Consider the following 16,448-nt stretch of genomic DNA (forward strand, 5'->3'; position numbering starts at 1 on the left):
ATTACTATAAAATCAAAGCCATAAATCTAACCAAGTTATGTTCCAAATTTGAAGTTGATATCACAAAAATTGAAGTTCCCATGAGATTTTGTTTAGGCGTAGTACCAAAAATAGCCACCCGGTGCCATTGAATTCCATTGAATTTAGTTGTGTACATTCCGCCTTAACAAATCAATACATTTCTGTCCAAATAATTTTGCAACAATTTTGTCACAAAATTTAGAAACCTTGAGACTGAGACCTTTCTGACATTATGTGTTTTGTCAAGATTAGAAAAGGTTTTGATCATAAATTATGAAATATAAGGATGCCCAGATAAAATAAGTACCGTTTCTATGGTAACGCAACGTTCAATTATAAAACGGTTTCACAGGATGAATACTGAGTTTATAAGCTTTCAAATGATAGCTAATTTATGATAACTACTAAAATATGTGATATAATAAAAAGGCGATACAAAAATATTATATTTTAGAGGATAATATATATATATATATATATATATATATATATATATATATATTATAATTTTTAGAGGATAATGTTATACTATACTTTTTTATTGAAAAATACTAGATTATATGTTTTAACTTTTAGCATAAAAACAGAAGTTTCAATGATTAAAAGACTATTTTGAGAAAAAGGTCAGACCTCCTGTTATGATGCAGATTTTTTTAGGTGCACTCTTGTCATAAACTCATTAATTACTCTTCCTACATAATTTGTAACACAAAACAGGGGTAGAATATCTATTTAGAAGTCTTAGACCTTTCCAACAATATATAATTTGTCATAATTAGATTAGGATTTAATAGAAATATAGTGAAGTAAAGTTAGGCGTCCCGGTACCGTGACGGTGACAGTTAAGGGGTTAATGACCATGATACGTTATTTTGGCAAGAAAAATGAGCTAGAGAGTATTTTACTAATTATGTGTAGGCCTACTACATTACATATGTATTATATTTTTTACTTGTATCATCAAAAACAGTTGTTATTATGATAAAAAACGCATTATATTTAATTTAAAAAAAAAAGTTACATTTTTACATTTGATGTGTGTCTCCCTTCCAAGCAATTTACTAGCGTTGCCATAGGAACACTTTGGCATTTGCCACCCGTTACTGTTGTGATGTCATGGTGAATTGTCATACAAGCGTTAATGGAAGAACATTTGTTCATAACGCTGAGAGAACGTTAAAACCCTGTTAGTATAACGAATAAATTCATGCGCGCTCTTGCTGAATACCAATGGCATCTGATGCTTGCTATCGATCAAAAAAAATCTCTCTTCAAACTCAACGAACAAGCCATCAGACGGGTCTAATCTCACAAAGGTCATCCTTGTTCAAGTAGGTTATATATGAAGAGTTCAGATGCAAAAGCCTCTAAATGCCATTTGAAATTTTCTTCTTTAATGATCATTTTTATCAAACTTGTACATTTAAGTTCAGTAATTTCACTTAAATGGTAATGATAATTACCTATTAATTGTTATTTAAGTGAAATTACTGAACTTAAATGTACAAGTTTGATAAAAAGAAGAAAATCATTAAAGAAGAAAATTTCAAATGGTATTTAGAGGCTTTTGCATCTGAACTCTTCATATATTTATATCTCAGGGTCTGAGCAGATGCAGGTGTAACGCTGACACACGGACAGATTTACTGCCGACTTCTACAGAACGTGGAACAAAAGGGCTTCATGTTTGTAATTCTTTTAAACCGTCTTTCATGATCTTGTTCTCACCTCCGCAGACCTCAGTAAAATCTCCCATGAGCCTCTAATGGGTCATTGTTCATTGTCTCGTTCTGAATAATGTCCTTGTTCTTTCTCCTAAAGGTTTTTTTTTAATCAAATGCCGAATGAAAGCTGCACATCTGTCCCCTGTATACTGTATAAATCCTCCCAAACCTCAGATGTTCTCAGTATTGCCTGAGCTCATGTTACAGGTGACGACGGCGTTCAGAGGAGGACATCTCTATTAAAGTAGCCTCTTTAAAAGGACATAAATCTGTCCCAGATTGCCTTGTCCTGGAGCTTCTCGGGGTCACGGGTTGATTTTGCTGTTAGAGAGACTCTCTCTAAAGTCCTAAAACACAGTCCCAGCTCTGATTCGCCTCATTTCTCATTCAATCTGATAACTTCGAGACGCCCCGGCGTTCCCACGGCCCCACACATAGATGGGAATGGACATTTACTTTTTTGGTTTTCAAGGACTTCAATCCGAGATCTCACTAATCAAACAATATCTTTATTATATTTCAAATTCTAAAAAAAATGAACTAATAAAACAAAATGGTACAAATAAAGTGGTGCTCATGCAATGACTGTGGAAACTTGAAAGCATACTGTGAAAGAGATATCGCTTTCCTTATTCAAACTGATTGCTTCGTCACTGAATAAATCTGCCGTTTTAAATCGTTTGACTAATAGTAATAATAATAAAAGTACAGGTGAAACTCGAAAAATTTGAATATCATGCAAAAGTGTATTATATAGACTCATTGCATGCAAAGTGAGATATTTCAAGCCTTTATTTGTTATAATTGTGATGATTATGGATTACAGATATGAAAACATTTTCACAATATTATAATTTTGAATTTGGGGTTTTCATATGCTGTAAGTCATAATCATCAAAATCAGTTCTCTACCCTGCCACTGAATACAAAAACTGATCAAAGTGACATTACGGTGACCATCCATTCAGAAACGTCCTGTTCGAGCCTTAAAGGGATAGTTCACTTTGAAATTAATTTTTGTTATGTTTTATCTTACCTCAAGGGCATCCAAGATGTAGGTGTCTTTGTTTCCGCAGTAGTTTCAAATTTGCGATTTTTAGGTCAAACCGTTCTTGTCTATCAGTCATATAATGGAAGTCTATGGTCACCACCTCAAATACATCGAAATCGTTTTCCACTGCAATTTCCTGTATATCTAAATACGTTTAGATCTTTCCAGTGAAAGGTAAAGCTTCCGAAATCTCTGTGTAAACAATGAGTGGCGTACACACGCGAGAGAGATCACTTCCAGCGCTTGCGTAGACCGAAGCGCCCGCGCCCTTAGATCAGTTGGACGTGGCTGTGTTTACAAGGTAAAAACGATATAAATACTGTTAGTTTTCTCACACAGACCGCTCGTTTCGTGTCTTAGGCCATCAATGTGTACTTACATTAACGAGTCATTAAATCATGTTTAATTTGGACTTCTCTGTGCATGCTCTTTGAGGTGGTGACCATAGACCTCCATTATATGACTGACAGACAACAACGGTTTGACCTATAAATATCAAAATTGAAACTACTGCGGAAACAAAGACACCTATATCTTGGATGCCCTTGAGGTAAGATAAAACATACCCAATATAATTATTTCAAAGTGAACTATCCCTTTAATTGTCAAAATTGTTAAACTTCTTCGGGCCGTCATCTTGTTCCAGTGCGGTTCAAACTGATACGGTTACACAGATGTGTCCTCAGAGACTTCCGCTGCCATTCTCTCTCTAAATATCCCTCAACTGTTGTCAAGGCAACACTCCACGTGCGCTGTGTCAAACGCCCGCAGAACAGAGGGGCGGAGTCAGCGGAGCTCATTATCATTTAAAGACGCATGCACTGAAACGGCGTGCTGAAAACAGCTGTTTTTGACCAGGTATAATATTAATAAGAATTTTTAATAAAAGCATATTACAAAGTTTTCATTTAGACCCTAAAGATTCATATTAACTTGTACAAAAATGGCATTTATATTAGCCCTTTAAAAAAGTTTTCGATGGCGTCTCCTGTGAAGCTGATCTTCTGTTCGCATTTACTCACTTCAGACGGCCGTCACTCGCAGGAACACGGCTACGCCGGTTTGTGAAATTAAACGTTTATTAGACATTCAGAGATTTGCTTAAAGGATGTAGCTGCGCATTTGCTGAATGTTGACGGGAAATGAGGAAGTATTTGAGCCTGAAAAGCAAATGCTTTACATTTTCGCACGCCATTTACTTTATTTGATTACCAGTTCTGTCTGATAAAAAGTATTAGAGGTATGACTGACTGACAGAGATCGTAAATTAATGATGAGACGGAGAATGTCGCCCTCCAAAATAAAAGTCCCGCTTCCAACACATCGGCCAATTAGAACGACTTATCAGCCGATGCTGATATTTAAAAAAAGCCAAATATCGGCAGATATATCGGCCTTGGCGACCACTGATTTATTTCCTGTAATGATTTACTGTATGGGTTGGTGGAGTAAATGACTTTCATTTTTGGCAAACTGTCCCTTTAAGCAGTAGCGGATTTAGACACGGGCGAACCGGGCAGTTCACGTATCGCGTTTTTTGCGCGCTCGAGGTCGTTATTTCAAATAGGCGCACGCACGGGAAGCGCACTCATAAACTTTTCAGCACGTGCACCCAAACACTTGGGTGTTTTACTCTTCTCCGTAAATAAATCTTTTAGCAGAGCTACAGCAAGCGTTTTTCTGTGGTGGAAATACATTAGCTACTAAAACTTCTCTGGGGAAATGAAATCATACCGAATTTTACTATTAATAATAAAAGATAAGCTACTGTGCATTATAAATGTCAGGAATGTATCTTTATTGACTCGATCTTTGTATAGAGATGATTTAAATGCTAAAATATGAAGTTTATCTTTTTATAAAACCTTTTTTTGTGTTAACCTTTTTTTAAGTTTAGGTAAGATAAAAGACACTCCTTTAAAACAAATCTTTAAATGTTATTAACTTGGTGAATTGATTTCATTGTGTATTAGGCTTTTTGAACAAGATTCGTATGTTATCATTTTGGTCACTTTATTCATGAAATGAAATTTTCATAATGATCAACTAAAATCAACTTTAATTATGTGTTTTTTTTATAGTAGCCTATAATATGCAAAGTACAATTTTCTATTTTCTAAATAATCTCTGATTCTGTCCTTTTCTCTGACATTTTAAGAGTGACATAGGGCTACAAAAGCTATTTTAGGTCTATAACAGTTTGGATAGTTGTTAATATGAGAGCTGTTTGAAATTATTTAAGAGATAGCCTAAGTATTGTGTTACTACATAAGTATCTCTCTGACCCTTTCACTTTTAAAAAAAACTTTTAAACTTTTAAAAAATTTCACTTTTAAAATTTCGTGACAAAGTATAGTTTAAAAAGTCATAACTAAAAGTGTGCCATGCATATAATTCAAGCCAAGGCAGTAACCAATGTGCTTATCTAGCAAAATAACCGGATTATATTAACTGTGTCTTTCAAATGAACAGTATGTGATTTTATTATGGGTAGAACCGCCACTGCCTTTAAGACACGGACATCTGCAGCCGAGAGCTTTGGTTCTTTCTCTGATGATGCTGCAGTAAAACAGCTTTAAGGTCATCGATGACTGTGATATAAGAGAACTGGTATCTAATGCATCGGTGAGGTCATTTGGGAACCCAGACAGCGTGTCAGTTATGCAATGCAGACGGCGTGGAGAGAGCGAGTGAGGCAAGACAGGACTCTGAACTTTCAGGACCACACGGACCAAGACTTATCAAATCTGCTCCGTTCCCTAAAAGTCAAATCATCAGTATCAAAGTGCATGTCCTTAAAAAGTCCAGAGCACAATCAAATATCTTGATTGTATAACATCTGTTACAGCATTAAATCAATGGAAATGCAAGTTTTCAGGAGCGCAGGCATTCGAAAGCAATCCCGAACAAAAGGATGATCAACTCATTTAAAATAAACACGAGATAGCAAGACGAGACAGTTTTATTTTAGTATCATTGAGATACTGTTATAGTTTTTCTGTAGCCCTCAATTGAGTCATGACAATTTTACTTAATAAAAAAAAAGGTTCCCTTCATCTCAGTGGAATAAGATTTTGTGACTTTTCATACATTATCTATCTATACACACACACAAAAAAAAAAACTGGGCTTGATTCGGTTGTTCTGAAGGTATGTAAAAAAAATGTTTACACTTCTGGTCTTTGGGGTCAATATGACCCCACATCAGGGGTGTGCAAACTTTTTGGCTCAAGGGCCACACTGGGTTTTAAAATTTGACAGAGGGCCGCCCCAGTGGCAGATTATACCAGCAAACACATTTACGTGGGTCACGTAATTTACGTGGTATATTAATTTATATGCTATAGATATCCCCATTTAGCATGCTTATATTTTGGGGTTATTTTTTTTTATTTAATTTTATATTTATTTTAGTTTAGATTTAATATATTGTTTATCCTTAGTATTATTTAATGAGCCTAACAGTAAATTAGAAACAAAACACCAACAAGTGTACACTTAGTAGAGTAAAAATTAGAGAAGGTTACATTAATTCAACTTTAATAAAACTCCATATGGTAACCAAAATGCACTTAATACACATACATTTGTGAAAAAATAAAATAAAAATAAACAAATTAACCAATTTATTTTAAGTATGATAAATAAAACGTAAAAATCAAAAGCAGATAAGAGCATTTATTGAACAAAACCGGTTTCTGTACATGGCAGAGACGGGAGCATTGTCGAAAGCCGGTGTTCTGACAATTCATGCTACCCATCGAGATTTCCTACTTACCGGTTATGCGCATGTGCAGACTCACAGTTTTTTTTTTTTTTTTTTTTTTTACAAAAGGTACATTTTCCAGTTATAATGTATAATTTCCCTTTAAAAAATGCTTACTACCATATGAATATTTGTACGGTCAGCCAGCAGAAAAGGAATAACTGAAAGTTTCAGTTACTATAAGAAAAGGTGTAAGTTACTTTGACAAGTCAAAGAAGAATATTTTATGATAATTTTTACTTTTCACACCGTTTTAAAAATAAAAACAGTAGTCTACAGTATACAGTAGCTACTCATAACTTAGAATTGTATTAGAATTGTATTTCATACGACTTTAATCGGCATTCTGTGATCAATTCGCGCTACGGTAGCATTTTTCGACAAGGCAGCAAAAATCGACAGAACACCGGGCGATAAAGGTCGGTAACCGGAAGCAGTCCAAGAGACAAATACAGAGGAGCAAAGAAACTAAATATCAAATGAAAAACTAAAAAAATCAAATGAAAACTAATCAGGCGTACAAGTGGTTACTAACATTTTTTTTTCTCTGTGAGTTTCCAAAAAAGGAAAAAACATTACCGTGCAACAAGGAGCCTTGAAATGAAATGATTCAATGATTCAAATGTCGCTGAAATGTCAATGATTCAATCGTGCCAACGTTCTGTTTCCAGGGATATTAGTTATAAATTGACAAATGACAAAAAACGGTCTGACTCTGCAGCGTGAGCTTTGCAATGCAACCGTTATTTATTCACTGTATGGTTTCCATGGTGACGCGTCATTGCTTGTCACGTGACACACCGCAGCACAGCCACAACTGCTCTGAATGAATGATGATCTGCTTTATTCAAGTATTGCAGGAAAAAGGCAAAATGAATGTGTGACAGGGATGTTGGTTCGGTGAATGGGTGATGGAAGAAGACACAGGGTTGGCGATGGCGAATACTGGGGCTCGTGCACTTTATTGAGTTACTTACAGCGCTTGCTCGCGCTCACACAGTTAATTCAGAATGTTTCAAAAATAAATCACATATAAAACAGTACTCTTCCGGATTAAACAGCCTAACGGGTATGTGGCCCACATTGAAATGAATGGAAAATGTGAAAAAAACTAAATTAATTTTCTTCATGTGTCCAAAAAAAAAAAAAAAATCCGGCATAAATCTGAAAATTTTAACACAGAAATGAAGGCCTAGTACTACAGCATGAATGCAATGTATCGTAAAAAATAATATTTCATATATGCAAGGCAAGCTAATGGTGTAGTTGAGGAATTGTGTGGTATATGGATACATAAGTACTTTATATCTCCAAAAACACAGCATTAATGAATAGAAAAAAATGAGATATTATTTGTATGATTAAAAATGTATATTTTTTGTACCATTACTCAATCAATTGTTGGGGTCGTATAGACCCCGAAGCCCAGAAGTGTAAACAAGACCACTTGAAGGTTAATATTGAGTTTATAATTTTGTCCTATTCATTCAAGGAGAATCACTCAAGGGGAAAACTTCAAATGAGTTTATAATAATGTGTGTATTGAGAAGAAATTTGGTATTTTTGTGTCCAAGCACTCATATTTTCTGTTTCATGTCCGTTTTCTGACCCATTTCTGATTTTAGATTTTAAACAAGCCATTTTTTTTTTTATTGTTGCATGAAAATGTGAAATATCAGCTACGGACTGACAGATTCATAAAATAATCTGCACTCAAATGAGCCTCATTGTAATTTTTAATCTCAATTGACGTCGTTGACACAACCTGAATGATGTAATATGTAATATGTCACAGTTTACTTTATTTTGATCTCCTCACTTACATAAGTGAACTGTCCTGCACACACTTGTAAAACCCTATCAAACATTATACAGGGATGCAAACACATGTAGGGTCAAAAAAAGAGAGAGGTAATCGAAACCCTCGCCCGCGGAAAATATCCAGATACTTATATTGCCACCAACCCCTGCCATCCCCGGCCCACCCCTGGGCACATAGTAAATATGTTTCAGCCTTTAAACCATTTAAAAAAAAAAAAAAAAAAAGAAAAAAAAAGGGGTTTATAAAAAACAAAACTCACATATTTCAGCCTATAAATCATTTTTCACAGAAAAAAAGGTGTTATAAAATGATAAACCTCCCATATTTCAGCATTTAAATCATTTTTTATAAAAAGAGCGAGTCTAAAAGCTTATCTTTTATTAATAGTAAAATCCGGTCCCATTTTCCCGTGGTGTCTGTTGCTAAGCATCCATGCACTGTGCTCTCCACAATGACAAAGAAGTTTTAGTAGCTAATAGATATTCACTACCGAAAGAGGCTTTATTTGTAAATACATGGTTTTATAATCACTATGGTCCTGAATTTGAGGCAGGGTAGTTAGGGGGGTTCGGGATTTCCCCGAAATTTTTTTGGATTTTTCTAAACTACAGATGTGCATTTTAAGATATTGTGTAGGCAAAAAAAAAAAAAATCGATAACAACAGCTTTAAAACCATATCAGTGAGCTGATTATTTTTCTCTCCTCGTCAGCATCACACTCCTTTTCTCTTTGTTTTTATCTTGCCCTCCTAAAGTTGGCTTTTTTTTTAATTTACTAAAGGCTACAATTTATATTTTATTCTCAATATGTACACATTAATTATTAATCCTGTGCCTAACATGATGAAAACAGCTTTGTTCATGTTTCTTGTCCCCTCACAACTACGTTACATAGGCCTATTTTCAGTTCAAAATGGCAAAATTAGACAAAACTATATTAGTTTGCCTAATTATTTTTTGTCATTCGTTTAACATTTATGACCTAAAAAACCTGTCAAATATATAAAGTTAATTTTAGCTACTTACATCTTATCTCGCACTTGACCGTACACTGAAGCGTCGAGTTGCACTGTTAAAATTCGCGCTCAGCGTCTGTGAATATAAAGCCCGCCTACTTTGATTTGATTGGTCATCTCAAATATTCTGACATTGACGAGCGGTGACAGACCAAAATAATCAGACACCCCCCCCCACCCCCCTTCCTCTAAAAAAATCTCTTCGGATCTGCACGATTCACACAAGTCACCCAAAATGACGTGAAAAAAGCGGGAGGCGCCGAAAAGCGTGCTGTTTGCATCCCTGATTATATCTGGTGTCTGACTCGTTTGTGGTTTGACTGTATGTGAAATGCGATCGCTCATGATGTGACGGCTTCATGTAAGGTGTGTGTTTGTGATTGGGAACACACCTCGTAGAACATGTAGAGCGACAGCAGCGTCAGGCAGAGGTTATACGGCACCAGCACGGCTCTGCACGAGTACGGCTTTCGGTTCTTCATGTATTTCGGCCCCATCCACACAATCAGAAGGTACAGAGCGGTGAAGGTAATCGTGGGGATGTAGTTTTCCAGCAGAAGCCATCCTTTAACCCGAGGGTCTGTGAATGAAAGAGCACAAGAATCCTCTATACGTGTCCTCAGTGTTATACTGTAGGGGGCGCTGTTACACATCTACTGAAAGAGTGCAGAATATCCTATGGATGCTTGTTTCCACCACTGAATAAAAAAAAATTTAATTGCGAATTTTTATCTCACAATTGCGAGATATAAAGTCGCAATTATGACTTTGTATCTCGCAATTATGACTTCATATCTCGCAACTCTGACTTTATATCACGCAATTCTGACTTTATATCACGCAATTCTGACTTTATATCACGCAATTATGACTTTATATCACGCAATTATGACTTTATATCTCGCAATTCTGACTTTATATCTCGCAATTCTGACTTTATATCTCGCAATTCTGACTTTATATCTCGCAATTATGACTTTATATCTCGCAATTATGACTTTATATCACGCAATTATGACTTTATATCTTGCAATTCTGACTTTATATCACACAATTATGACTTTATATCACGCAATTATGACTTTATATCTCGCAATTCTGACTTTATATCTCACAATTCTGACTTTATATCTCACAATTCTGACTTTATATCTCACAATTCTGACTTTATATCTCGCAATTATGACTTTATATCTCACAATTCTGACTTTATATCACGCAATTATGACTTTATATCTCGCAATTCTGACTTTATATCTCGCAATTATGACTTTATATCACGCAATTATGACTTTATATCTCGCAATTCTGACTTTATATCACGCAATTATGACTTTATATCTCACAATTCTGACTTTATATCACGCAATTATGACTTTATATCTCGCAATTCTGACTTTATCACGCAATTCAGACTTTATATCTCACAACTCTGACTTCATATCTCGCAATTCTGATTTCATTTCTCGCAATTCTAACTTTATATCTCACAACTCGGAATTTATTTCTCGCAATTCTAACTTTATATCTCGCAACTCTGACTTCATATCTCGCAATTCTGACTTCATATCTCGCAATTCTGACTTCATATCTCGCAATTCTGATTTTATATCTTGCAATTATGACTTTATATCTCAAAATTCTGACTTTATATCTCAAAATTCTGACTTTACAACACGCAACTTCGACTTTATATCTCGCAACTCTGACTTTATATCACGCGATTCTGAGAAATAAAGTCAGAATTGAGAGACAAAAAGTCACAATTACCTTCTTTAATTTTCATTCTGTAGTGGAAACAAGCTTCCATAATCTCCTGATCAAAACACAGGCGAAGAAGAAGCAGAACTGAGCGATAGCATATGGAAGCAGATACATACGTAAAATAATGCCATCAACAACATCTAATATTCATACAAAAAAATATTCTGAGGGCGATGAAATTTTTGTGAAAATGGACAAAAAGACAACTTTTTTTTTAAAACACTGGCGGGAAAACGTTGAAATAAATGCTGCTTGTTTGAACTTTTGGTTTATAAAAAAAAAATCTTGAAAAAGGATCACATTTACCACACAAATATGAAGCAGCACAACTGTTTTCAACATTGATAATAATCAGAAGTGTTTCTTGAGGAAGCGATAGAAGCATTGTGTACGCACAAGTAAAATAAAGTGATCATCACAAACTCAACAGCATATACATTATAAACTGCCTAATGTTTCTGAACGAGATGTCGTCCGAGGACTGTGGAGCTTTAGAGGCGTCGATGGACTGAATCCAGTTGGGGACAAAAACACACTTTTCTCAGCTGTTTTATGAAACGTATCCACATTCAAGTGTAGATAAACAAAAGTTACATATATACACACAGTAGTCAACATTTGAAGTGGATCAAAACCTTTCATAAAAGTTATACATTAAATTTAAACAACACACGAGAGTGTGTTAAGACAACTTTGATTTGAACTTTTTTTGATCCACTTAAAATGTTCACTACTACTGCATGCATATATATATATATATATATATATATATATATATATATATATATATTAGGGCTGTCAAATGATCTATATAATGATGTATATAAATACACACAGATGCTTGTATATACAGTATTTAAGAAATATTTTCATGTATATAGTGTATATAGATTTATATATAATTTATATTATATATAAATATAAATATTTTATATAGAAATAATATTTTTTTCTTAAATATACATGCACGTGTGTGTATTTATAAATAAACAAAATAATTACACAGCACCCATATATATTACGTAAACACAAACTTTTATTTTGGATGCGATTAATCGTTTGACAGCCCTAATATATATATATATATATATATATATATATATATATATATATATATATATATTGTATTTTGCCATGAAAGTGTTGTGAAAATCATCAAAAACCATGCTTAAAAAAACAAAGATGCTGGCGGGGAATCAGTTTATCAGAATTTTATATTGATTTTCCAACAAATCCCATTTTGCCTGGCGTCGCACCGACTGCTATGGCAGCTTGTTTCTTCTCCAGAAAATAAAAGTAATTTAGACTTTTCAACTCACAATTCCAGCTTTTATCTTCTCATAATTGCTAGCTGATATCTCAGACTTACAGTAAAAAAAAACTCGCAATTGTAAATCTGTTAAAAGGTCGCAATTACCTTTTTAATGTTAACGCAGTATAATTTCTTCCAATCTGATTGATTCATACAGTTTCCCATAACTGAGAGGCAGAGTATGTGATGTTTACTAAGCAATATTTTCAGTCTGGAACACAAGTTTACAAGATACTGGTTTGATACATGAGCACTTTTAGGTTGAAACAATCACTGGATTTGTCAAAGTTTATTTGAAACCCATTAGAACCACTTGCTTGGCCGTGTGAGACATTATTAAAATCATTAGCGTGCACTAATATAGTTTAAACTATTAAAATAAAGCAGTAATATGTTCTGTTTAGAGGATTCAGGAACACATCATAAAGAAAAGCGAGTTATAAAGTTCAGTTTTGGTCTTACCCCGGGGTCCCATCCAAGACTCGATGTAAGAGTTAACTCTGTGGTTAATGGCCTCCATCTTCAACCTTCGAGACAAAATTATATGAAGATTATATTTCGCACACACATTTAAGATGTCCGTGAACGTCCTAGAACATAATAAAACATGTTAAAAGCCAATTGAAGTTAACTTAATAAATCCTTGTTGGAACACGTATTGATTACAGCAATAAAAATGGCCGCCTACAGCAAGGACTACCATCCATCAGGGTTTAATTCTCTTCATTCGCTTGTTTGTCGCACAGTAAAGGTCAAGAAATGGTGCGTAGAAAGACCCTGAACCCAGAAACACTTTCCCAGCAGGACTAACCATGAGAAGACACGAGCGCAGAGAAACGCAGGTTTACATCACTCGAGCCATCAGATGCAAGAAAAGCTTTTATACCACGGATACAAGAGCTCTTTACAAAAAACAAAGGGCTCAAACCCACACAGAAAGTGTATAACAGCTCACACACACTATTTATTTAAAATACATAAGAAATTAGGCTACATTTCACAGCCTACTGTACATAAGAGGAAGGAAATTGCCAATGTTAAAAACAAAAAGTAGGTGAATGATGAAACAAATTGGCTTAATTTTCTTTCTTTTGATTTAAGGGTTATTGAAAGGTGTTTATTGAAATATTACGATGTATAAAAATCCATCATTAAATATAAAAAAACTATAAAAACTCTCCTGATGCCAAACTGTCAGTATTACCACGCATTCATCATAAAGTTTTCATTTTTACTTGTGCATGATGACTATGATTGCAATTTGGAGATATAATACACTCAGAAACCCATTTACAATGATTGCTTTAAAATGAAATTAAGTTAAAACGTAATGAATCATGCATGTAGGACTGCTGTCACTGATGTACGCATGTTGCTTTAATACAACATATGATCCAAAACTGACACATTTCAAGAGCATTCAGAACCGTGAATCAAAGTCTTCCTCATAAGATCAACTAAAGATCGGCTTCACCTGACATCATTAAACCATAACGCTTGTAATATTTAATAAAGTCATATGATGCTCGACTCTTCCGCGTTCGCGAGGTCACGCGCATCATCCGGCCCCAGAACGCGCACTTTCAGATGGCATTCGTGTGTTTAAATCTCTTTAGCGGTATGAATCTTACCTTTAGTCTTCTCGGATATTGGTTGCGTTATCTTCAGGGCTCGGTGCTGTCACTGTGCGGGGTGTGTCGTCAGTGTGAACGCGTGGAAAGACCTCGGGAACTAAAGAGCGTCATGAGTGTCTGTAGCCCGCCTTTAAACTGATGCGTGTAACGGAACGCGCGCTTAAACTGACGCGCGAGGGCAAAGTCTGTGCGCACTTCACTTTATCTGCAGATTTAAGAGTTCAGGAACGCTTTCTCACAACAGTGCGTGTTCGGTGCGTGTATAGACAGGTTAAAATATCAGGAAAACAAACTTTTCGAGTGATGACGTATTCACATTTGAAATGTCGTCACTCGTTTCAACTGGATTAAGAACGTGAATGTATCACTTCTGAAATCCATTATGGCGTTTTAAGAGAAAAGCACGCGTTCTGACAGCGTGTTTTAAGAAATATATGTATATTTTTGCGAGGCGTGAATTGTTGCAGGAACTGAAGTGTCACCCCATTCATCTGAAGTTAGAACGGACCAATCATAGCGCTGCTCTCACGTGGAACCAGATCTGGCCAGTCACAGCGCTGCTCTCATGCATCGAGCGCATCACGTGGTCCATGTTGAAGGGAACAATCACAGCGAAAGTTTTTTATTTATTTTTTTTTTTTTATTGCATGAACAACAATTACAAAACATGAACAGAAAATAAATATAAAAAAAAATACAAAAAAGGTACAAAAATAAAAATGCCAGGGTTAAAGATACAGAAATTGAATGAAAACAATACTAAATTGACCAAACAAACCATAAAGGCTTTGACATTTCACAAAATCTGAAAAGTATTTAACAAATACATGGTTTTAACAGCTTTTTTATTTGCACTGTCCTTAATGGAAACCATATCATTCTCTAATTCTTTCAATAGCACAGAAAAAAAAAGGTTTCCGATTAGTAAATTTACACCGATGAATATGAAATTTACCTAAAATAATTAAGAGATTAATAATATATGCTTCCTTTTCCATGTTCTTTTCATATTGTAAAAAAACCAAATATTACATGCTCATATAACAAAAGAAAATTACATCCCATCACAGCAAAAGTGTCACAGATTCCACCAAAAGTGCTCACGTTGCCCACACAAGCATGTCACTTTTTGTTTTAAAGCTTTGGTTAATAATTATTATTTATATAATTACTATATTATCATTTCCCCTAAGCTCTTGTGAATGTTTATGTGGTATTTTGTTGAACAAAAATGTCAGTAAGCATTAAAAGACGGCCATAAAGGTGATCTCTGGTCTATCAGTGTGCTGATTCTTTATAATGCAGTGATACAAAGTACTATTATTTAGCATATGATAAAGTCCCAGTGAAGTGCCTTACTGACAGCATTATTCAGTGTGTTGACCGGCCCCTCCCCCAAAACGGCCATTGTCCAATCACACATCATAGCAACTGTTACTATGTGAGCAGGTCCGTCAAACAAGATGGTCACTAGCAGTGCAGCGTCTGTAGACTACAGTTTCGAGGAGTCCCAACGGGGAAAACATGAAGCTTATTTGACAACATCAGTTCATATATCAATATCTTAACGAATAAAAATCACCTTAAATAATGTATGGTTATCTTTCCGTCTCTTATGTATAGTTACTTTTTAAACAGGAAACTCGCATTAAGCATTACATGGTTGCCGTGGTAATGAACATACTGCTTGTTAAAGCGAATGTATAATTCTGTGTGGCAAAATATGCAGCGCGAGTTATGTATTTCTAACTCCAAACAATTAGCCACTGAACCACCTTCTTCATGGCTGTGCTGGTTGCATTTGAGATACAGGTCATGGGGTTTCTTAGACTTTGCTTGAGACCGGTAAGCTCGATGCAGTCGCGTCTCCTTTGCGTATTTTTATATTTTGAATAAATCCTCAACTGCATGTTTTAACCCTTTGTGCCTCGATCTGGAGGATATCGTGGAGGTATTGCTCCAAAAAAGGTCACTGACCCTCACTTGTACCTCTTCCCATCATGCAATCTGTCGCGCTGGTCGTGTTTGACCATAGACATATACACTAGACCTCACCTTGGGGCTCTAAGCATGCGTCAAAACCACCGCCATCTTGGAACAGGGGTCTTGTCATAGGAAGTAGCTAGGTAATGCTGCTATCTCTGCCGTTACTTCGAATTCATTGATGGTGGTGGACCTTTGTGCAGCGTATGATGTTCACGGATGAAATCTGAACTAGGAAGAATGTTTTTTAAAAAAAAAAAAAAGCATTTTCTTTCTGGAATCAATGATAAATACATGTCTGACCGTTGGAACAAACCAAAAAAAAAAAAAACAAGAAAAATCACATTCATGAGGA

General features: G+C 35.2%; 1 protein-coding gene across 1 annotated transcript in view; it reads right to left on the minus strand.

The window, feature by feature from the left end:
- Positions 1-14,591, minus strand: part of elovl5 (ELOVL fatty acid elongase 5) — a 29,862-nt gene extending 15,271 nt beyond the window's left edge. Inside the window, exons 1-3 of the mRNA XM_039690605.2 lie at positions 14,108-14,591; positions 12,939-13,003; positions 9,793-9,980 (exon numbers count right to left, since the gene is read on the minus strand). Coding sequence (XP_039546539.1) covers positions 9,793-9,980; positions 12,939-12,996 — 246 coding nt within the window. The 5' untranslated portion in view covers positions 12,997-13,003; positions 14,108-14,591. The remainder of the gene's footprint in view (positions 1-9,792; positions 9,981-12,938; positions 13,004-14,107) is intronic.
- Positions 14,592-16,448: the final 1,857 nt, after the last annotated feature.

The sequence above is a fragment of the Pimephales promelas genome, chromosome 11, assembly GCF_988280905.1.
Source record: "Pimephales promelas chromosome 11, fPimPro1.hap1.1, whole genome shotgun sequence".
In the NCBI taxonomy this organism is placed as follows: domain Eukaryota; kingdom Metazoa; phylum Chordata; class Actinopteri; order Cypriniformes; family Leuciscidae; genus Pimephales; species Pimephales promelas.